Here is a 24,551-nt window from a genome sequence, read left to right on the forward strand (position 1 = left end):
GGCACAGGACCTAGAAGATTGCGGTAATCGCTCAGTAGCGCTGACTACTACATTGCTTGGAAGCCTCCACAGCACTCCATCAGTTACGAGATATGTATATTTACATTGTGCCGAGCTGGACCAATGTAACTACAATAAAGAACATACCTGGAGCTCAGCTTAAAGTAATGACAACGTTATCACTGAATGAACCAGCCCATAGTGGAAATGTAATAAATTGCTCTTGTGTAGGGGGTGAGCGGGTATGAGAGCTGAAGAGGTTAAAGCAAAAATCTCATAAATAGCAGAAGAGATGCTGATAAGGATGGGCATACCGGTATTTCCTACAGAGAGCTTCCGGAGCAGAAAATAAATCGCTGTCTCACACGCCATCACGTCCCACCGATACCGAGGAGAGGTCATGGATCAGGCATGTGGATAGCATCAATTATGGATGAAATCACAATAAAGATTTACAAGGGTGCATATATTTTTAAAGTAGAACTCAAACAAAAAAGGAAGATAAATATGATTAGCCGATTAAAAGGTTAAATAACAAAAAACAGCTTTTGCTGCAATATTCAGCCTCAATCCAGAGATTTCCCCGCAGTGCTTTTTTCTGCCCCTAGATGTCCTCAGTCTGATTTCCAGCATCATTCATCTCCCTTCCTCTGAGCCTGGGTCATCCTCAACCCACCCCAACCTGTGACTGGACAGTAAAAGGAGAGGCAACTCAGAAATTAACTCATCTCTCTCCTCCTACCAGCATGCTTCTTATCAGCACATGAAATTATTGGCTCCCTGTGCTGCTTGTTCCTCTCACGCTCCAGCCCTGCTGCAATAGGCTACCAGGTCACGTTCAGGTACTTACACTGCTTATATTTAAAAAATAAATTTAAAGTGGTTGTTAAGGTTGAAGGTTTTTTACCTTCATGCATTCTATGCATGAAGGCAAAAAAACCTTCTGTGTGTGCTGCTCCCCCTACAGCCCCGCCTAATACTTACCTGAGCCCAGTCTCGATTCAGTGATTTGCACAGGGGCCTCAACTGTTCTGGGTCTCTCTCTTCTCATTGGCTGAGGCACCGCAGCGGGAGCCATTGGCTCCCCCTGCTTTCAATCACACACCAGTGAGCCAATGAGGAGAGGATGGGGAGCAGGGTCAATCCCTGGCTCTATGTGTCTTATGTGAGAGGGAAAGCTTGTTGGGCGCATCTGCTGGGAGATGGGCCCCCCAATGCAGAGGTCTTAATGGGAGAAAAGCGACAAGACCAATGACCGGACTTCTGGGGTGCACGGATGCACCACGCCAACACCAAGGGCAGCTCTAACAGGCAGAAGCGAAGTCCCGCTGGCAGGCAAGAAGGAAAATTGGCGCTGCTGAGTGTGGCAGATGTAACTTTATTGCAAAACAATAACATAGACTTACATGGGAGGTGTTGTATATCCTCGTGGCTCTGGGGTCCCTTCCTGATCCACAGTGATTCCGTCCTCTGGCTGGCTGGCAGCCGGGAGATGAATCTGCAGAGGAGGAGCGCCATCACGCTCGTGCGGTTCACCCGAGAGGCATGCGTTCCAGCGCTGCCTCGGTTTGACCCAGTCCCTCCAATTGGTTCCCTCTGCAGCATCATCTCCCGGCTGCTGGCTAGCCAGAGGACAGAATCGCTGTGGACCAGGAAGGGACCCCAGAGCCACAAGGATATACAACAGCTCCAATGTAAGTCTATGTTATTGTTCTGCAAAAAAGTTATATCTGCCACACTCAGCGGCGCCTATTTTCTTTCTCTCCTATGTGTCTTATGGACGCATAGAGCAGGGCTCGGGAGGAAGCATGCACAAGTGCCCTCATAACAAGCGGCTTGCTATAGGGGGGGGGCACTGGTCCAGGGGTAGGAGCCAGGAGCACCAGCAGGGGACCCAAAAAGAGGATTAACTTTGATGAATTTGGCTTAAAGCTAGTGCAAACCAAAAAATTCAGTGTCTCAGAAAATTTGAATATTACATAAGACCAATAAAAAGAAAAGGATTTTTAATACAGAAATGTTGCCTTACTGAAAAGTCTGTCCATGTACAGTATAGGATGCACTCAATGCTTGGTCGGGGCTCCTTTTGCATGAATTACTGCATCAATGCGGCGTGGCATGGAGGCGATCAGCCTGAGGCACTGCTGAGGTGTTATGGAAGCTCAGGTTGCTTTGATAGCGGCCTTCATCTCATCTGCATTGTTGGGTCTGGTGTCTCATCTTCCTCTTGACAATACCCCACAGATTCTCTATGGGGTTTAGGTCAGACGAGCTTGCTGGCCAATCAAGCACAGTGATCCCATGATCATGTGACCAGGTATTGGTAGTTTTGGCAGTGTGGGCGGTGCCAAGTCCTGCTGGAAAATGAAATCAGCATCTTCATAAAGCTGGTCAGCAGTTCTTTTTTTTTTTTTTTTAAATACTTCCCAAAACAGTTATTCACCGCCCTTCATACATCCGCTAATCCGGTTTTATACATTTAAATAATAGATTGACAATCATTAAATCTTACTTTATAAAATGTTTGCAGAGCACCGCCATCTTTTTGCTGGTCACCCGAAGCCGCTGTGTGCAAATATATGCCCTGCTTCCTCTTTCTAGATGGAGGGGGCCGATGAATGCAGCGCGAAATCTCGCACATGCCCAGTACTATGCGATCGGCATAGTATAAGGACGCCTATCATCGCGTTATTTCCTGTTTGCAAATAACGCGATGAGAAGAGCGGCCGGCCGCCTTCGTCACTGCCCATTGCATCCTGGGAGTGATGAGTAATAGCTCCCAGGACGCATTGCGGGACAGGAAGTGACGGCGCGGGCCGCGGCCGAGGAGGGAGGAAGTTGAAGGAAAGGCGAGTATATTTTCTTCTGAAACAAGGTAAGTAAAAAAAAAAAAACGGAATATCCAATTTTTTTACAGGTGACAATAAGGAAGCGGATGCCACAAAATCTAAAGTAACGATTTTGTGGCCGGTGTTCCGTGAGAATTACCTACCCGTGAGAAAAACCTACCCCTCGTCACTTCCGGTACTCCGCACTGTATGTAATGCAGCGGGTACATTAAAACAGCTGCGCTGAAATACGAGTGATCTCCGCTCCTGTCCCGGTCACTTCCCTGCTCTCGGATAGTAAATATAAAAGCGGCGGCGGCTGTATGAAAACATAAATCACGGAGCCGAAAGCCGCTTTTATATTTACTTGCCGAGAGCAGGGAAGTGACCGGGACAGGTGCGGGGATGACTCGTATGTCAGCACAGCTGTTTTAGGTAAGTGCCGCGTCGGTAGGTTTTTTTCACGGTACACCGTGATCGTTTTATACTAGTGCGCATGCGCACTAGTAAGCTCCTCTGTTCTGCCATTAGGTATCCGGCGCTCTGAGCATGCGCACTGCTGCGCTGCTCAGATGCTTCTGGCCGGAAGTGACGAGGGGTAGGTAATTCTCACAGGGTAGGTAATTCTCACGGAACACCGGAACTCCGCTTTAACTTTCTGATGATATTCTAACTTTAATATATGTGTATATGTATATTTATATCCTTTTAGGGAACAGTGAAACTTGATCCATATATTACCACCAACTAGAGATCCAACCGATTATTTCTAGAGGCTTGTGATAATTAGTTATAGACAATTCCAGTAGAGTTAGGTGATGAAATCTTCCTTCCACGTCTGGATGGTGATCGCCGTGTGTTCAGCGGTTCTCACTGTGTAATAAAGGCGTTTCAGTTTACGTTATGGAAGGTGAAGTATACAGCCGAGCTATAACCGCCGATCCCAGGAACACACCGCTGAGACTTTGATCTCACAGACACAGCCTCATTTATTAGAGTGTAAAAAGATCTGTCTGTGCTTCATAACAACCAATCCCCACCAACTGTCACTGGTTTTTGAGAATAAAAGGAAAAATACTTTGGTGTGGGACTGACAGTTTCCATTACAGCTCTAGATAAACATTTAAAGCTGAAGTTTAATCTGCTTATATTTTTACTTCCCCCCCTCACCCCATCAACATGCGAATACAATTTTAAAAGAAAAACCTTCCATTTCAAAGTGATTGTAAAGTCTCTTTTTTTCTTTTTCTTTTTTCTTAAATAATGAACAAATTATAGTCACCTCCTCTGTGCAGTTGATTTTGCACAGGGAAGCCTGCATCCTACTCTTCTCGGGTCTCTCTTCTGCTCTCCTGGCCCCTCCCTTCTGTTTGGTGCCCCCACATCAAGCAGCTTTCTATGGGGGCACCCAAGCCGAGTCACTGCTCCCTGTGTCCATTCGGACATGGAGCCGCAACCCGTCCCTGCCCCCTCTCTCTCTCTCTCTCCTGATTGGCTAAATTATTTTGGTTGACAGCAGCAGGGGGCCAATCACACCAGGCTTCTGTCTGCCAATGAGAAGGGGAATCCCAGGCAGCTTAGACACTCCTGCAACAACAGTTTTTTTTTTTTATCTTAATGAATAGAATATATTAACCACTTAAGCCCCGGAAGATTTTACCCCCTTCCTGACCAGGGGGTATTTTGCGATTCGGCACTGCGTGAATTTAACGGACAATTGCGCGGTTGTGCGACGCCGTACCTAAACTAATTTGACGTCCTTTTTTTCCCACAAACAGAGCTTTCTTTTGGTGGTATTTGATCACCTGTGCGATTTTTTGATCATGCGCTATAAACAAAAAAAGAGCGACAATTTTGCAAAAATAACAATATTTTTCACATTTTTTTATATGAAATTCCCCCCCAAAAAAATGTAAAAATCTAATTTTTTAACATTTTCGGCCAATTTGTTTTATGCTACATATGTTTGGTAAAGAAAATCGCAAAAAGCATATTTTGATTGGTTTGCGCAAAAGTTATCGCGTTTACTAACAAAGGGAAAGATTTTTGTCATTTTTGTTGTTTTTTTTTTTTAACGCGGAATGGCGGCGATCTGCAATTTTTTTTTGCGGGACTGCGACATTGCGGCTGACAGATCGGACCCTTGACTGACATTTTTGACACTTTTGGGGTTACCAGTGACATTACTGCAGTAATCAGTGCTATACATATGCGCTGTTACTGTAAAAATACACTGGCAGTGAAGGGGTTAACTTTATTTGAGAGGGAGGGGCTGTGTGTGTCCCTAGGGGCGTGATTCTAACTGTGATTGGCTGTGGCTTGAGCTGTAGGAACACTGATCAACGGTCCTACATAGTAGAACCGTGTGATCAGTGTTTCTACACGGGAGAATGACAGGCGGCTTGTTTACACTAGCCGCCTGACTTTCTCCCTCTCCCCCGACGATCGCAGAGTGACATCGGGTCCGCCGGTCACACGCGCGGGGGGGTCCGTGACCGCGCGGGAGCGCGCCTCCGGCGGCGCGCGCTCGCTCCCCAGAGCCTCACAGGCTAGTGACGTTTATATACGTCACTTTGCCTGTGAGGGTCTGACCGACGCAGTATATCTACTTGCGGCGGTCGGCAAGTGGTTAACAACTTCAGCCCCAGAAAGTTTTACCCCCTTAACCACTTTAAGGATTTGCCCCCTTCCTGACCAGGCCCTATTTTGCGTTTCGGCACTGTGTTATTTTAACGGACAATTGCGCGGTCATGCGACGCTGTACCCAAAAAAATGGGATATATTTTATACATTTTTTTTAAATGTTTTTACCAGTAATGGTGGCGATCAACGATTTTTAGCGGGACTGCGACATTGCGGCAGACAAATCTGACACTTTTTGGGGACCAGGGACACCAATACAGTGATCAGTGCTAAAAAATAAATGCACTGTTACTTTACTAATGACACTGGCAGGGAAGGGGTTAACGCTATGGGGTGATCAAGGGGTTAAGTGTGCTCCTAGGGAGTGCTTTCTAACTGTGTGGGCAGTGGATTTGCTAGCGGAAAAGAGAGATCTGTGTTTCAGCTTAGCTGAAATACAAGATCTCTCTTTTCCTCCCTGACAGAACAGTGGTCTGCCTCGTTTACATAGGCAGACCGCCATTCTGTCATTCCTCTGAAAAATTGCGGGTCCAAGCGGCCATCACGGCTGCCAGACCCGCTGCTTGGCTCCTGCTGTGTTCAATTACAGCGGGAGAGGTGCTCCAGCGGCATGTGCACCCCCGAAAACCCGTGCACAAAATCACGTACATATACGTAAGTGTGTGCAGACGGGCCACCCTGATGTAAGAATATATGCAGTGGGCGGTCCGGAAGTTGTTAATTATGTGACCATTTGTTTATACCTGTAAAAATAAATAAATATAAATGTGTGTGTATGTATATATATATATATATATGTATATGTATATATATATATATATATATAATATACTGTGTAAATTAATATATATATATTTGTTTATATTGGTGTTTTCAACAACCTTCGTCCACCTTAGATTAAGGCCCCTTTCACATTTGTGCGACTTGGGACTGCAAAGTCACATAACAAGTCGTACCCCATGATTTCCAATGAGTACTGTTCATATCTATGCGAATTCAAGTTGCAGCGACTTCAAAGTAGTCCCTGCACTACTTTGGTCCGACTTCGATGCGTTTTGAGGTCCATAAACCTTAAGATTACACAGGCATCGTTTCAAGTCCACTCAAAATCGCGGCAAAATCCTGCAACTTTTTGGTCGTAAATTGACAAAAAAAAAAAAAAAGCCAACCAGACTGTCTCAGTTAGCATGTGATGATAGTGAGTGCACGAACAGGAGGAGAGGGCAGAGAGAGGAGCTCATCAGTCTGCTCCTTCTCTGGCACTGTCCAATCAGCAGGCTGCGGGTATATTTTGACCACACTGGGCTGCCAGTTTGTATGATCCTGTCTAAAGACGTTGGAGGAACTATTGTCCATGATGATAACTCCTGTAAAAACTTTTATTTTGAAGTGTTAATTTTCCTCCTAAATCTGGTTTTCTGATATTATTGCCTGGACTACGGTCATACTGCTGACATCTCAGTATCTTTAAAGCTGAACTCTGGGCTGGTTTCTAATTTTATTCCATACTTTCTCCCCTATACACATTTTAATTTTTTTTTTTTTTTTTTAACCCCCTTTGTGAACAGAGGTTTTTGAAGTGTAGATGCCCAGACCTAGTTTAGCCACACTGGTATGTGTCAGGTAAAGCAGAACTAAACCCTCCTAACTTTTACAGCCAAGGAAGCTGCCATCTTAGTCTCTTTAATCTGAAGTTGCCATGGTGGTGAACGTTATGACACCAGCCATTTGATGGCTTGACAGTTTGGTTGAGAGCACAAGCAACTGTGACAGTTCTCATTTACAACATGTCTTGGGAATCCATTAAATCGATAGGTTTAGTTCCACTTTTTTTTTAACAAACAGGAGTGCTTTATTTATAAAGTAGAACAATATCAAAGCATACATTGTGACATGGTACAATGTCTGGTGTATCTTACAGCAAATAAAATTAATTTATGCAAGAAAAACAATATTTATACCCAAGGTACAGGCATACTCCAATTTTAAGTACACATTGGGACCAGAGCATGTATGTAAAACGAAAATGTACTTAAAGTGAAGCAATACCTTTTTTAATTTCTCAATGCATATAAATACACTAGCTTCATAGGAAATCTTGGTCAGCTTGACATGGCACTGCTCCCAAACCATAAGTGACAAGGACACCAAGCTTGGGGAGCATGTTAAGGGGATCCATCCAGGACTATGACATGGCAGATTACCTAGGCAAGCTGGCCAGCCACAAAAAAAGATATGTTGTAGTCCTGGGTCCCCTCTCGGTGCTCCCTAAGTTTAGTATCCCTGACACTTATGGTTTGGGAGCAGTGCCATGTCAAGCTGACCAAGATTTCCCATAGACGCCAATGTTAAAAACCGGGAGTAGTGCCATGCCAAGCTGACCAGGCTGTGTCTATACTCGTGAGTGTATGTAAAGTGAGTGTTCTTAAAACAGGGTATGCCTGTATACATAAGATAAAGGATGGATCAGTCCATAAGATGCATCCAGGGATGGGGACAGATGTAATAGGGGGGAAGACTGAATAAAGGGGAGAGGGGGGGGGGGTAAGCCAGAAGAGGGGAGGAGGAAAGAGGAAAAGGGAATAAGCCTTATTCCCTAAGGGCCCGGATGCCTCTCCCAATATCCTGGTCAATAGGCCCGTTACAGTATTATACAAATCCAACAATTCGCTTCAGGTGGAAGTCCATAGGGACCAAACATTGTCGTATTTCCATGCACACCCTCTGTGTATAAGTAATCTTATACATGGGCAAGGCCACATCAATCATTGCTTCCCAGGAGGATAGAGCTGGGGGGGGGGGGGGTGGTGAGGCCCATTTCATTAGGATCTCCTTTTTTGCATAATACTGAAGATAGTAGTTCCACCTTAATGTGAGAATAGCTCTGTGAACAATATTTCTGGCTGACAGTGGATCTGAGAACTGGGAGGTGCACACAGCTGCGCATACCTAGTTCTCTGCTGCAGGGTTATTTGATGTTCTCACAGCAAGCAGCAATTTACATTTGGCATTCTAAATTTGTATTGAGCTTACGAAGTTGAACCTAGTTTTTGAGTAAATTACCTTGTTAAAGCCTGTGATGTCATTGCATTGAGTGAGAAGCCCCAGCTATGCCTAGGCATCGGGACGAGGTATTGGTGAAGTACTGTCATTCTATGCTAACACTGTGCAGGGCCGCTGGCAGGAACTACAATTTCCATCATGTAATACGAATTGTAGCTGACAATAGGCATGATGGACTAAGAGTCTTTTGGACAATCAAGAGTGCCCTGACCAGTCAGTCATGATGTGTCATGGTGGGCAGAAAAGACCAGGAGTCCTCTCACTAGTCAATCATTATGGTGTATCATGGTTGGCAAAACAGACCAGGAGCCTGCTGGTTGGTCAGTCATGGTATTGTCATTGTGGGTAGAAATAAACAAGAGTGCCCTTACCAGTTAGTCATGATGCTGTGTCATGGGGGGGCAGAAAAGACCAGGAGTCTCCTGACCAGTCAATTGTGGTGTGACATTGTTGGCAAAACAGACCAAGAGTCTCCTGGTTGGTCTATCATGGTGTTGTGTCATGGTTGGCAGAACAGATCAGGAGTCCTCTGACCAGGCAATGATGGTGTTGTGTCATGGTGGGCAGAAAAGCTGAGGAGTCCTCTCACTAGTCAATCAATATGGTGTGTCATGGTTGGCAAAACAGACCAGGAGCCTCCTGGTTGGTCAGTCATGGTATTGTGTCATGGTGGGCAGAAAACACCAAGAGTGCCCTGACCAGTCAGTCATGATGCTGTGTCATGGTGGGCAGAAAGACCAGGAGTCCCCTGACCAGTCAAGTGTGGTGTGACATTGTTGGCAAAACAGACCAAGAGTCTCCTGGCTGGTCTATCATGGTGTCGTGTCATGGTTGGCAGAACAGACCAGGAGTCCTCTGAACAGGCAATGATGGTGTTGTGTCATGGTGGGCAGAAAAGCTCAGGAGTCCTCTCACTAGTCCATCATTATGATGTATCATGGTTGGCAAAACAGACCAGGAGCCTCCTGGTTGGTCAGTCATGGTATTGTCATGGTGGGCAGAAAATACCAAGAGTGCCCTGACCAGTCAGTCATAATGTTGTGTCATGGTGGGCAGAAAAGACCAGGAGTCCCCTGACCAGTCAATTGTGGTGTGACACTGTTGGCAAAACAGACCAAGAGTCTCCTGGCTGGTCTATCATGGTGTTGTCATGGTTGGCAGAACAGATCAGGAGTCCCCTGGCCTGTCAATCAAATTTGCCAAAGTTAATGGGTGGAACAGACCGGGACACAGACCCACTACAGCCAGTAGTGGCGTAATTACGTCACCACTGGTTAAGAAAGAACTACAAATGGGATATTACACAACATGGTGGCTCGGGGAAGGAGCTGGCACAAAACAGAAATATGGGAATGCTGATCCCTTATTATGCAGCATTCCAGAATTGGGATAACATATTTGTTAAAGGTAAGCCATGACCTTTCTAAAACTGCTTAAAGCTGAACAATGGGAACAGGTCAAAACCTAACCTTGCAGTGGGCCACCCACACTATAAGGTTTAAATGCTTGTTTAGTCTAGGACAGGGATCTCCAAACTACGGCCCTTCAGCTGTTGTGGAACTACACGTCTAATGAAGCATTGTAAAGACTTGGTCTTCGGGCTGCAGTCCCATGCTCACTGCATTGGGTACAATGTAAGGTTATTAGCCCTGCACTGTGCATAATCACACCAAGAGACATCCCACAGCTCAGAGCTTGAGGACAGCACTGGAGCCTGCTGGAGCAAGGGATAGGGTAACGCATCCTATGTCTGCACCCCTAGCATATATCTCTTGCAGTATGGGTGGGGTTGCAAGGGTACATTTTGTCCAATTGCCGGAGTTCAGCTTTAATGTGTCCAGAGGAACAGCCTCAGTAATGGTAGCCTTTGAGTACCTGCACTGATCAGTAGCACTGGGGACAACTTTTTATGTACCTTTTACATTATTTTTTTTCTCTCTTTTGCTCTTCCAGCTTTCTATTGCAGCTGAAATCGTGTAGAGAGTCCGACTTTGACGAACGAATTAGGGAATTTGCGGCCAAGCTGTCACTGATACCGAATCCGCCACCGGGACCCCTCCACCTGGTAATGCTTTCACATGCCGGAATGTTAAAGAAATGTTTTTTTATATACACTGCTCAAAAAAATTAAAGGAACACATTTTATTCAGAGTACAGCATCAGGTTAAACTCCTGGGATATTGATCTGGTCAGTTACGTAGCAGAGGGGGTTGTTAATCAGTTTCAGCTGCTTTGGTGGTAATGCAATTAATAACAGGTGCACTATATGGGCAACAATGAGACAACCCCCAAAACAGGAATGGTTTTACAGGTGGAGGCCACTGAAATTTTTTCCCCTACTCATTTTTTCTGACTGTTTTTCACTATTTTTGCATTTGGCTAGGGTTAGTGTCACTACTGGTAGCATGAGGCGATACCTGGACCCTATAGAGGTTGCACAGGCAATCCAACTCCTCCAGGATGGCACATCAATACCTGCCATTGCCAGAAGGTTTGCTGTGTCTCCCAGCACAGTCTCAAGAGCATGGAGGAGATTCCAGGAGACAGGCAGTTACTCTAGGAGAGCTGGACAGGGCCATAGAAGGTCCTTAACCCATCAGCAGGACCGGTATCGGCTCCTTTGTGCAAGGAGGAACGGGATGAGCACTGCCAGAGCCCTACAAAATGACCTCCAGCAGGCCACCGGTGTGAAGCTTTCTGACCAAACAATCAGAAACAGACTTCATGAGGGTGACCCGAGGGCCCGACATCCTCTAGTGGGCTCTGTGCCCACTGCCCGGCACCGTGGAGCTCGATTGAACACCAGAATTGGCAGGTCCACCAGATGAGAGCATGTTCACCTTGAGCACATGTGACAGACGTGAAAGGGTCTGGAGAAGCAGTGGAGAACGTTCTGCTGCCTGTACCATCCATCAGCATGACCGGTTTGGTGGTGGGTCAGTGATGGTATGGGGAGGCATATCCATGGAGGGGCGCACAGACGTCTACAGGCTAGACAATGGCACCCTGACTACCATTAGGAATCGGGATGAAATCCTTGGACCTATTGTCAGACCTTACGCTGGTGCAGTGGGTCCTGGGCTCCTCCTGGTGCACGACCATGCCCGACCATGCCCCATGCAGCCAGTTCCTGGAGGATGAAGGAATTGATACCATTGAATGGCTCCCACGCTCGCCTTACCTATATCCGATAGAACACCTCTGGGACATTATGTGTCAAGTCTATCGAAAGCCGCCAGGTTGCACCTCAGTCTGTTTAGGAGCTCAGTGATGCCCTGGTCCAGATCAGGGAGGAAATACCCCAGGACATCACCCGTCCTCTCATTAGGAGCATGCCCCCATGCCAGGCATGCATACAAGCTACTGAGTACCATTCTGAGTTGTTGCAATGAAATTTCAGAAAAATGGACTAGCCTGCTACATCATTTTCTCTTTGGTTTTTGGGGTGTCTTTGAATTCAGCCCTCTGTAGGGCGATCATTTTCATTTCCATCAAACAATGTAACATCCTTTCATTCCTAACACATTACCCAGTCTATACCAGTATAGATTCTAACACATTACCCAATCTATACCAGTATAGATCCTACCACATTACCCAGTCCATACCAGTATAGATTCTAACACATTACCCAGTCTATACCAGTATAGATTCTAACACATTACCCAGTCCATACCAGTATAGATCCTAACACATTACCCAATCTATACCAGTATAGATCCTACCACATTACCCAGTCCATACCAGTATAGATCCAAACACATTACCCAGTCCAAACCAGTATAGATATCCAGCATGAAATTTTCCCCCATTGAGATGTGATGTGTTTTTATAGTGTTCCTTTCATTTTTTTGAGCAGTGTACTTTACAGTGAGCAATCTCATCCCATCAGTATGTAAGAGTAAAGATTCCAAATATACTTCAGGGTGGTTTTAAAATGAGTTTGTAATAAACATTCATCGGATTTAAGTTCTTTACATCATAGAGGCTTAACGTCATATATGGCTGTTATCACAGCTTGCTTTTTTTGTGCAGCTATGTACAGCACCCTGCTGGCCCCTCCCACCAGCCATGATCTGCCTGAAGTGCATAGAAAAGCACATTGGCTCACTGGCTGTGATTGACAGCGGTGAACAAGTAGACAAAATCTCCTGCGCTCGACAGAGATGTGGCAGCGATGGGTCTCTAAATCTCTGGGTCTAAGCACAGATTTTGCTGCCCTCCTGGGGTCAGGGGAAACCCGGTGAGAACACTATGTGAACAACAAAAAGCGGGCGCACCGACCTTTTGTGCATTACCCAAATGGAGTTTATTGAAATGAAATAAAAGGAAATATACTTACAAACCTAAAAATGTAAAAAGCATATCGATCCACAAATGGACCCAAAGTGATCAGGTCATCAGGACAGTGTCCAGCACGCCGGAGGATCTTCCAAGATGGATGACGTGTTTCGAGTAGTGGATCCCCTCTTCTTCAGAGCCAGTTTGGCTCTGAAGAAGAGGGGATCCCCCTCTCGAAAATGACCCAGAGATTTAGAGACCCATCGCTGCCACATCTCTGTCGAGCGCAGGAGATTTTGTCTACTTGTTCACCGCTGTCAATCACAGCCAGTGAGCCAATGTGCTTTTCTATTTCAATAAAATTCATTTGGGTAATGCACAAAGGTCGGTGCGCCCGCTTTTTGTTCTTTACACTGAGATTGACAGCAGCAGGAGGCAATGGCTCCTGCTGCTGTCTCAGCCAATGAGGAGGAGATACCCCAGAGAGCTGAGGCTCTCGTGCACATCTCTGGATTGCAATTAGGGATTGGTATTAGGGAGGGCGGGGGGGGGGGGGATTCTGCTGCGCAAAGAAGGTTTTTTACCTTGATGTATAGAATGCATGAAGGTAAAAAAAACCTTGAGCCCTTAGAACCACTTTAATAAGCAATTTATTCCTTTACTCCCGTGAGTACTTTTTTAAGTTTTTAATATAGTATTTTATTTATTTTAGTATTTTAGGTATTTTATAGCCTTTTTTTTTGTATTTAATGATAGTATTTATTGTATTTATTTAAGTATTCTAAAGAAACAAATCCATATTTCTTGAGGACAAGGGGCTTTGCCCGTTCTTCTGTTCCTTATATGCAGCAGATCTTCCGGTCTATGATGTAAGCTGCCTGTCCTCTGAGAATTTTGGAAACCAAATGGCAGTGTAGAGTGGTCACATGTACAAAGACTTCAGCAGTTGTCGCTTGTGACATGAAAATCAGTTCTTGAGTTTGTAAAAAGATGACTGGTTCTCTTTAAGTGGTATCCCAGGGTAATCTAGAGCCCCCCTGAGATATATAAGATGGCTGTGGGTGATTTGGGGTGTGTGCCTTCACCTTTTTTACTTGATTATATTTGGATATCTGACACCTCTTTCCCCGTAGGTGTTCAACATGAAGCCACTTCAGATCTTTTTCCCATCCCGAGAGGACCCTGAAAGTCCCATAATCGATTTGGACCTTCACCTTCCTTTCCTCTGCTTCACCCCCAAACAAGTCTTACAGGTAACTCTGGCAAGGTGTGACATAAACACTGAATATAGGTGTTGTCCACTTACTGGGAGAACAAAGTCTGCAGTATGATTGATTGTAACGCACTTTCCATCTCCATTGTTTTACAATTCAACACCAATTAATCACTTTTTCTTACTCTTTAAAGTGTTACTAAACCCACAACAGTAAAAGCAGTCTGTATATGCAGTTAAACATGCTTGTTATACTTACTGTGGAACCTAAGAGGTTAATGTTCTACAGTGTGTAAAAAGGCTGTTTGATCCTGTCTTCTCTGCTCCTCCCCTTCTTCCACAGTCCCCAATCCATCTCCTGATAGAACAGAGCCTTTGGAGTCACTCTGCACATGCTCCGTTTGGTGTATATTGATAGAGTGTTTTTTTTTTTCTTCTTGTGCGGATTCATGTGTTTAGCACAGTGCCAATCAGCACTGTCCGGGCAGAGGGTCAAGGGTCCTGCAGCCTCATAGGACAGTCAGAGTAGAATTAAAATTGCTCCTACAAACTTTAACCTGACACTGATAGAAGTCACAGGACTGCTATATATTGCTGATGAGAAAAGGTATTTCGCAGTTTATAAGTTCATATTTACTAAAATAATTGCATTTCCAGGTTCTGTGTACTTTGGGAGACCAGATATAGTGAATGCAGGCCCCTGGGTTTAGTAACACTTTAATCAGACATCAGGGGTTTATTAGACCCTTGATGTCTCACCTACCCTCCATTAAAGCTAATAGAATGCAGATCATAATTAATTTGCTTTTTCTTTTCAGGGACAAGGGCTGGGGAAAGTGACAGCCAAAACCAGAACTGGTGTTTTATATATGTGGCATTTGGGTTATTACTAGGTAGCGGAGATCAATGAACAGATATGGGTGAAGGGGACTGTTGAACTTTTCAGGGGTCCATTAAAGCGTAGTTCATCTGAAGACCGACAGTTGGCTTGTGAGATATACACACATAGCAGCCAGGAGTGTGTGTAAAACCAACATTTAACCTTACACCCTACAAAGTATAGGAAATCCATAAGTGACTCAGTCCACCACCCTCCACTTGGAAGTGAACTACCAATATTGAGATGGATGGACCATTCATGAATCACTTGCTGACCGAAATATATATATAATATATAGTGTGTGTTGCGGCCTGCAAGTGGTTTACCGGGATTATGGCTGAAGCTATCAGTCATAACCCCAGTAATTGTATTTTTTTTTCAGCTGGCGGCTGGCTTTCTCTTGAAAGCGTACCAAGTGGCTCATGAGCCGCTGGATCATTTTCAGAAGAAGTGGGAGGGGACGTCTCCCCGCCCGCCTCTCTTCAGTGTTTCTCAGGCTTACCGTTTCCATCAGCTCGATCCAACGGTGCCTCCTGCTGGTCACACAAGCGATCAAAGAGTAGATCCGCTTTCATCGCTCTATGGCCTTGGAGGACCGGAGCAATTTCATCACGGCACATCTAGTCCAGGGTAGAAGTAAACAAGGTTTTTTTTGTTTTTGTTTTTTTTTTATCTTTTGCTTTAAAGTTAAAGAAGAGATTTGGGGTCTTTTTGACCCCAGATCTCTTCTTAACCACTCCCCACCAAAGGACGTTCCTGTATGTGCTTGGGTTTCAGTGGTTATACCAGGATGATGCAACTACACCTACAGGGGGAAGATGCCTGCACCTATAGGCATCATCCCAGTACCAGTGTCTTCAGCCGGCGATTCTCTACAATGCAGAAGTGATCCGAGTGGCTAATTAGCCACTCGATCACTTCTGCAGGTGGTGGAATGGGGTCCCACCCCCCTCCCGCTGCTGCCTCCTCGCCTTGCCTCTCCCGGGCTCTCCGGTCCCATTGCGGCACGCCAGACCGATCTTGGTCTGATCGGCTGCATGGGGGGCCAGAGGAGAGAATTGGGGTCTAATAAACCCCAAATCTCTCCATAAAGAGGACCTGTCACGGTCCATGCTGTCACTAGGGATGTTGTTCATTCCTTGTGATAGCAATAACGTTTGTACAAAAAAAAAATGGCTTGGGAAGGAGGTGGTTAAAGAGGACTTTTCATCTTTCTATTACAAGGGATGTTTACAGTGAAAATTAAAGGGACAGTGTAAAAAGAAAAAAAAATATTTAAAGACTCCCTATCCCTCCGTGCTTGCGTGCAAAAGCGACCGCATACGTAAGTCACCCATGTGTAAATAAACGGTTTTAGCACCACAAATGTGAGGTATCGATGCAAACGTTAGAGCAAAAGCAATAATTCTAGCACTAGACCTCCTCTGTAACCCTAAACGGTTAACCTGTAAAGGCGTTTAAAGCATTGTCTATGGAGATTTTTAAGTACCGTAGTTCATACATATACAGGTCCTTTTTAAAAAATTAGCATATTGTGATAAAGTTCATTATTTTCTGTAATGTACTGATAAACATTAGACTTTCATATATTTTAGATTCATTACACACAACTGAAGTAGTGCAAGCCTTTTATTGTTTTAACCACTTAAGCCCCGGAGGATTTGGCTGCTAAACGACCAGGGGGTATTTTGCGATTCGGCAATGCGTGACTTTAACGGACAATTGCGCGGTCGTGCGACGCTTTACCTAAACGAATTTGGCGTCCTTTTTTTCCCACACACAGAGCTTTCTTTTGGCGGTATTTGATCACCTGTGCGATTTTTTGATCACGCGCTATAAACAAAAAAAGAGCGTCAATTTTGCAAAAATAGCAATATTTTTCCCTTTTTTTTATATGAAATTCCCCCCAAAAAAAATGTAAAAATCAAAATTTTTTAACATTTTCAGCCAATTTGTTTTATGCTACCTATGTTTGGTAAAAAAATTTTTGATTGGTTTGCGCTAAAGTTATTGCGTTTACTGACTAAGGGAAAGATTTTTGTCATTTTTGTTGTTTTTTTTTTTTAACGCGTAATGGCGGCGATCTGCGATTTTTTTTTGCGGTACTGCGACATTGCGGCGGACAGATCGGACCCTTGACTGACATTTTTGACACTTTTGGGGTTACCAGTGACATTTCTACAGTAATCAGTGCTATATATATGCACTGTTACTGTAAAAATACACTGGTAGTGAAGGGGTTAACTTTATTTGAGAGGGAGGGGCTGTGTGTGTCCCTAGGGGCGTGATTCTAACTGTGATTGGCTGTGGCTTCAGCTGTATGCAGAGTGATCAACGGATCTACATAGTAGATCCATATGATCAGCTCTCATACAGAGGGGAGAATGACAGGCAGCTTGTTTACACAAGCTGCCTGACTTTCTCCCTCTCCCCCGCCGATCGCAGAGTGGCCGGCGGACATCGGGTCCGCCGGTCACACGCGCGGGGGGGGTCCGTGACCACGCGGGAGCGGGAGCGCGCCTCCGGCGGCGCGCGCTCGCTCCCTAGACCCTCACAAGCTAGTGACGTAGCCCTACGTCACTTTGCCTGTGAGGGGCTGACCGCTGACGTAGATCGGCGTGCGGCGGTCGGCAAGTGGTTAATATTGATGATTTTGGCATACAGCTCATGAAAACCCAAAATTCCTATCTCAAAAAATTAGCATATTTCATCCGACCAATAAAAGAAAAGTGTTTTTAATACAAAAAAAGTCAACCTTCAAAAAATTATGTTCAGTTATGCACTCAATACTTGGTTGGGAATCCTTTTGCAGAAATGACTGCTTCAATGCGGCGTGGCATGGAGGCAATCAGCCTGTGGCACTGCTGAGGTGTTATGGAGGCCCAGGATGCTTCGATAGCGGCCTTGAGCTCATCCAGAGTGTTGGGTCTTGCGTCTCTCAACTTTCTCTTCACAACATCCCACAGATGCTCTATGGGGTTCAGGTCAGGAGAGTTGGCAGGCCAATTGAGCACAGTAATACCATGGTCAGTAAACCATTTACCAGTGGTTTTGGCACTGTGAGCAGGTGCCAGGTCGTGCTGAAAAATGAAATCTTCATCTCCATAAAGCTTTTCAGCAGATGGAAGCATGAAGTGCTCCAAAATCTCCTGATTGCTAGCTGCATTGACCCTGCCCTTGATAAAACACAGTGGACCAACACCAGCAGCGGACATGGCACCCCAGACCATCACTGACTGTGGGTACTTGACACTGGACTTCAGGCATTTTGGCATTTCCCTCTCCCCAGTCTTCCTCCAGACTCTGGCACCTTGATTTCCGAATGACATGCAAAATTTGCTTTCATCCGAAAAAAGTACTTTGGACCACTGAGCAACAGTCCAGTGCTGCTTCTCTGTAGCCCAGGTCAGGCGCTTCTGCCGCTGTTTCTGGTTCAAAAGTGGCTTGACCTGGGGAATGCGGCACCTGTAGCCCATTTCCTGCACACGCCTGTACTCGGTGGCTCTAGATGTTTCTACTCCAGACTCAGTCCACTGCTTCCGCAGGTCCCCCAAGTTCTGGAATCGGTCCTTCTCCACAATCTTCCTCAGGGTCCGGTCACATCTTCTCATTGTGCAGTGTTTTCTGCCACACTTTTTCCTTCCCACAGACTTCCCACTGAGGTGCCTTGATACAGCACTCTGGGAACAGTCTATTCGATCAGAAATTTCTTTCTGTGTCTTACCCTCTTGCTTGAGGGTGTCAATGATGGCCTTCTGGACAGCAGTCAGGTCAGCAGTCTTACCCATGATTGCGGTTTTGAGTAATGAACCAGGCTGGGAGTTTTTAAAAGCCTCAGGAATCTTTTGCAGGTGTTTAGAGTTAATTAGTTGATTCAGATGATTAGGTTAATAGCTCGTTTAGAGAACCTTTTCATGATATGCTAATTTTTTGAGATAGGAATTTTGGTTTTTCATGAGCTGTATGCCAAAATTATCAATATTAAAACAATAAAAGGCTTGCACTACTTCAGTTGTGTGTAATGAATCTAAAATATATGAAAGTCTAATGTTTATCAGTACATTACAGAAAATAATGAACTTTATCACAATATGCTAATTTTTTGAAAAGGACCTATATATATATATATATATATATATATATATATATATATATATATATATATATATATATATATATATATATATATATATATATATATATATATATATATATATATGTGTGTGTGTGTGTTTATATATATATATATATATATATACACAGGGTTTTTTTTCCTCAGAGAATAGGTTCAGGAACTCCTCCCTTTTAAGTCACCCTTTGACTCTTCCTCTTACCCACCTCCAAGCACCGTTTCTTGGTTCCACCCCTTACCCACCTCCCAATACCGCCCCTTTTTTTCGAATACAGACCCAAGTATTATTTTGTGGTGCTAAGTATTTTGTGTGGAATTTGTTAATGATAACAAGAAAGACAGTAAAGTAGATCTAGATACAATGGACAGTCCAACGACAATAGATCGACCCCAGCAACAATAGACTCCCAACAGCCAGCAAAAAAGACCCCTCCCTCAACAGTACATACCTCCCAGCAACAACTGATCCCCAGCAACATAAGACCCACCCCAGCAACAATAGACCCCCTCGTGATCAACAGAAGAACTCCCCAGCAACACAAAAATAGATCCCATCCAGCAACAATAGATCCCTCAACAGCCAGCATCAATAGACCCTCCAGCACACCCCAGCACCTGCTATTACATACATTCAGTTCTGGAGGTGCCGGAACTGCGTTCCCCCGCATTCCCCCTGCAAAAAAGCCCTGTATGTATATGTATGTGTGTATATATATATATATATATATATATATATATATATATATATATATATATATATATATATATATATATATATATATATATATATATATATATACACAGTGGGTACGGAAAGTATTCAGACCCCCTTACATTTTTCACTCTTTGTTATATTGCAGCCATTTGCTAAAATCATTTAGGTTCATTCTTCTTCCTCATGAATGTACACATAGCACCCCATACTGACAGAAAAACACAGAATTGTTGACATTGTTGCAGATTTATTAAAAAAGAAAAACTGAAATATCACATGGTCCTAAGTATTCAGACCCTTTGCTCAGTATTTAGTAGAAGCCCCCTTTTGATCTAATACAACCAGGAGTCTTTATGGGAAAGATGCAACATGTCTTTCACACCTGGATTTGGGGATCCTCTGCCATTCCTCCCTGCAGAACCTCTCCAGTTCTGTCAGGTTGGATGGTAAACGTTGGTGGACAGCCATTTTTAGGTCTCTCCAGAGATGCTCAATTGGGTTTAAGTCAGGGCTCTGGCTGGGCCATTCAAGAACAGTCACGGAGTTGTTGTGAAGCCACTCCTTCGTTATTTTAGCTGTGTGCTTAGGGTCATTGTCTTGTTGGAAGGTAAACCTTCGGCCCAGTCTGAGGTCCAGAGCACTCTGGAGAAGGTTTTTGTCCAGGATATCCCTGTACTTGGCCGCATTCATCGTTCCCTCAATTGCAACCAGTCGTCCTGTCCCTGCAGCTGAAAAACACCCCCACAGCATGATGCTGCCACCACCATGCTTCACTGTTGGGACTGTATTGGACAGGTGATGAGCAGTGCCTGGTTTTCTCCACACATACCGCTTAGAATTAAGGCCAAAAAGTTCTATTTTGGTCTCATCAGACCAGAGAATCTTATTTCTCACCATCTTGGAGTCCTTCAGGTGTTTTTTTAGCAAACTCCATGCGGGCTTTCATGTGTCTTACACTGAGGAGAGGCTTCCGTCGGGCCACTCTGCCATAAAGCCCCGACTGGTGGAGGGCTGCAGTGATGGTTGACTTTCTACAACTTTCTCCCATCTCCTGAGTGCATCTCTGGGGCTCAGCCACAGTGATCTTTGGGTTCTTCTTTACCTCTCTCACCAAGGCTCTTCTCCCCCGATAGCTCAGTTTGGCCGGACGGCCAGCTCTAGGAAGGGTTCTGGTCGTCCCAAACGTCTTCCATTTGAGGATTATGGAGGCCACTGTGCTCTTAGGAACCTTAAGTGCAGCAGAAATCTTTTTGTAACCTTGGCCAGATCTGTGCCTTGCCACAATTCTGTCTCTGAGCTCTTCAGGCAGTTCCTTTGACCTCATGATTCTCATTTGCTCTGACATGCTTTGTGATCTGGAAGGTCTTATATAGACAGGTGTGTGGCTTTCCTAATCAAGTCCAATCAGTATAATCAAACACAGCTGGACTCAAATGAAGGTGTAGAACCATCTCAAGGATGATCAGAAGAAATGGAAAGCACCTGAGTTAAATATATGAGTGTCACAGCAAAGGGTCTGAATACTTAGGACCATGTGATATTTCAGTTTTTCTTTTTTAATAAATCTGCAACAATGTCAACAATTCTGTGTTTTTCTGTCAGTATTCATGAGGAAGAAGAATGAACTTAAATGATTTTAGCAAATGGCTGCAATATAACAAAGAGTGAAAAATTTAAGGGGGTCTGAATACTTTCCGTACGTGTGTGTGTGTGTGTATATATATATATATATATATATATACATATATATAATGCTTGGGGGTGGGGGTTATAAGTGATTTTCTAGCAATAAATACTGATTTAAACTTGTAAACAAAAAGTGCCAAAAAAAGCCTGGTTGGCAAGTGGTTAACTTAACAATTTCCTTTCCAGATCATGGCTTGTATTCTGACTGAGCGCAAGATTGTCTTCTTCTCTTCGGACTGGGCATTGCTGACGCTTCTGGCCGAGTGTTTCATGGTCTACCTCCACCCCATCAAGTGGCAGCACACCTTTGTACCCATCCTATCCCGTCATATGCTGGACTTTATTATGGCGCCAACCTCGTTCCTTATGGGCTGTCACGTGGATCACTACACGGAAGTGCGCAAGGTGGGTGTAAAATATCTAGTAAAGTTGTTTTACTGGAGTAGAAACCTCTTGTTACAAAAGTTGTAGTTTGCTGGGATATAGTTGGTGGTTTTGTGGCGTGAGTCAAATTTTTTGTTGCTTTAGGCCCCAAAAACTCCCACGATTTTGAAGATTACACACATACTTTATAACCTCACATTCATGGGATGTTTACATTGGTAAAACAGGATGAACAAGTGGGATTGGCAGAGCTGTGTCACCACATTCTCAGTATACGCCAAAGAACACTAAATGATTTTCTCTGCATGACTGGTATAGAATAGACAATGAGTCATTGGACAGGTAAAGATTTAGACTGTCAAAAGATTAGGCTGACTTATTCGATGTCGTAAATTGTTATAAGCAAATAGCAGCGACAGCCCAACTCCAGAGAAAGTAAAAGTCCTCCCTTTCAGTGGGACTGACCTCACCCTTCAGAGAATAAATGCTTGTTTAAGCGACGAGAAAAGCAGTTTAAGCCCCTGTTCACATTGGGGCAAATTGACATGTCAAATCGCAGCCTATTATCGGAGCCGTACTGACTTAAAAAAAGTTCCCGCACTACTTTTGACAACTTTGGGGGCGATTTTTAATAGACATCTGTGCATGAACCTGCGTAGATGTCTTTCAAATCATCCTGAACTTGCAATCAAATGCGGGTTTGAAATTGTGCGAGTTCAGCTGAACTCCCACAATTTGAAACCCGCCTCCGATGTGAAAGAGGGCTAAAGCTGAATTCCAGGAATTCAGCTACTTTGTAAAAATTGCAGGCATACCATGAGTTAGGTCTAACAAGGTGCTTGCCCCCTTGTAGAACTACCAGAGCTCCGACACTGCTCACTGTGGTCTCTGTTTCTTTCTCTTTCTGCCCATTCACAGAAGCCTTTGTATTATGTGAATTAGTTCACAAAATAGAAAGGCTTCTGTGAATAGGCAGCAGAGGGGATGAGTGGACACAGCCGTTTGATTCTCACCTCACAGCTTGAGTATGTCCTCCCGCAAGTGCAACACACCTGTCGCATATAAGTAATGGAGATAAGTTCTGGAGGTGACATGCATCTAATTGGACTTAACTCATAGGGGTTGATTTACTAAAACTGGAGTGTAAAATCTGATGCAGCTGTGCATAGTAGGAAATCCGCTTTGAGCTTCAGCTTGTTTAATTAAGCTTTGGCAATAAAACCTGGAAGCTCAATGGTTTCTATGCAGAGCTGCGCCAGATTTTGCACTCTTCACTTTTAGTAAATCAAACCCCATAGTGTCCCTTCACTGTTTGCAAAGTTGCTGAATTCCTGGAATTCGGTTTTAAATGACCCAATTCTTCGCTGCCCTGGCACCTAGTGCTCCCCCTGCTCTCCAGCGGTGGATTGTACCTCTACATATTCACACTCAGTGCAAGGCTACAGGCCCTGCGTTGGACTTGATGACATCCGAGGACCTGCGACCGTCAAAGCATATGGGAGAAGAAGTTGTTGGGACCAGTTTTGCAGCCAAGTGGGAGCCTGCGGGCGCAGAGGATTTGGTAAATAAAAGCGATTTTCTTTATTTCCCTGGACATAAATGAGTATTTAACCCTTGCAGTGAGGAAGCGTCAAACAAAGTTTGCATATACTGTACATACAGTATATATACAATATCAAATCAGCCGCATGTCTGGCTACCTGAAGAAAGTTGATTTGGAACTATTGTATATGTACAGTATTTGCAAGCTTAGCTGAAATAAACTACAGAAGGTGCTGCAGATAAATGCTGTGTGGATTTGCTACATATCTGAGCTGTGGGCTACTTCCGACCTGTGGGCACCTTGCATAGTATAGAAGTGGGTACTGCCTACATCAGAGGCGTAACTAGAACCTTCAGGGCCCGGTGCAAGAAACCAGGAAGGGCCCCCCGGACCCCTGGCCGGGGCCCTTCTCTTTAAGCCTGGGGCTCTTCCCACTGATCCTGGGGCCCTTTACTCTCCTTGGGGGGCTCTTTATTAGGGTCCCACAGCGGGACCCTTTCACAAGTTCTGCAGTGGGCCCCCTTCCTGCCATCTTGGGGCCTCCCCACAGTGGTGGAATGCCAGGGCACAGATGCAAGTGTGACCTTTGCGATCCTGGTAGTTCACCCACTGGTGTCAGTAGTTTTTATTTTTTGGTATTTTTTTTGTATTATTTTTTCTCATTCTATTTTATTTTTTTTTACAATGTCACTGACTTTGACTCTGTCCATTCAGAAAAGGAAGGAGCTGGTAAATTACATATTTACCGACCCCTTCCTGGTTCTCTATTGTGACACATCCCCTGCAGCAGCCGGCAGGAGAGGGAGCACAGTGGGGGGGGGCAGCACAGTGGGGGGGGCGGGCAGGGGAGAACACAGGGGCCCAGAGACAGCAGAACACAAGTGAACTGGATAGGAGGAGTGGCGGGGGCAGAATATAGAGGAACCAATCTCCTCCATTTTCCTCCTGCAGCTACAGAAGGAAAAAGGAGGACAGTGATTTCTCTACATGCTGCCCCCGCCACCCCTCCCATCCAGGCGTACAGGGGAGCCGCACAGGCCCCCTGGAGCATGGGGCCCGGTTGCAATTGCAACCCCTGCAACCCCTGTAGTTACGCCCCTGGCCTACATTATTATAAGGTACTATAAATATTAGGGATGCACCGAAATGAAATTCTTGGCCGAAGCCGAATAATAATGAAATG

At 44.8% G+C, this 24,551-nt stretch overlaps 1 protein-coding gene across 1 annotated transcript in view; it reads left to right on the forward strand.

Annotated features, from left to right (window-relative positions):
- Positions 1 to 24,551, forward strand: part of DENND3 (DENN domain containing 3) — a gene marked incomplete at its 3' end in the record, with an annotated part of 300,261 nt that overhangs the window by 206,789 nt on the left and 68,921 nt on the right. The window contains exons 5-7 of the mRNA XM_082257394.1: positions 10,488 to 10,599; positions 13,949 to 14,068; positions 21,628 to 21,846. Coding sequence (XP_082113520.1) covers positions 10,488 to 10,599; positions 13,949 to 14,068; positions 21,628 to 21,846 — 451 coding nt within the window. The remainder of the gene's footprint in view (positions 1 to 10,487; positions 10,600 to 13,948; positions 14,069 to 21,627; positions 21,847 to 24,551) is intronic.

This window comes from Pelophylax lessonae, assembly GCF_965119305.1.
Source record: "Pelophylax lessonae genome assembly, chromosome: 5".
Classification (NCBI taxonomy): Eukaryota; Metazoa; Chordata; class Amphibia; order Anura; family Ranidae; genus Pelophylax; species Pelophylax lessonae.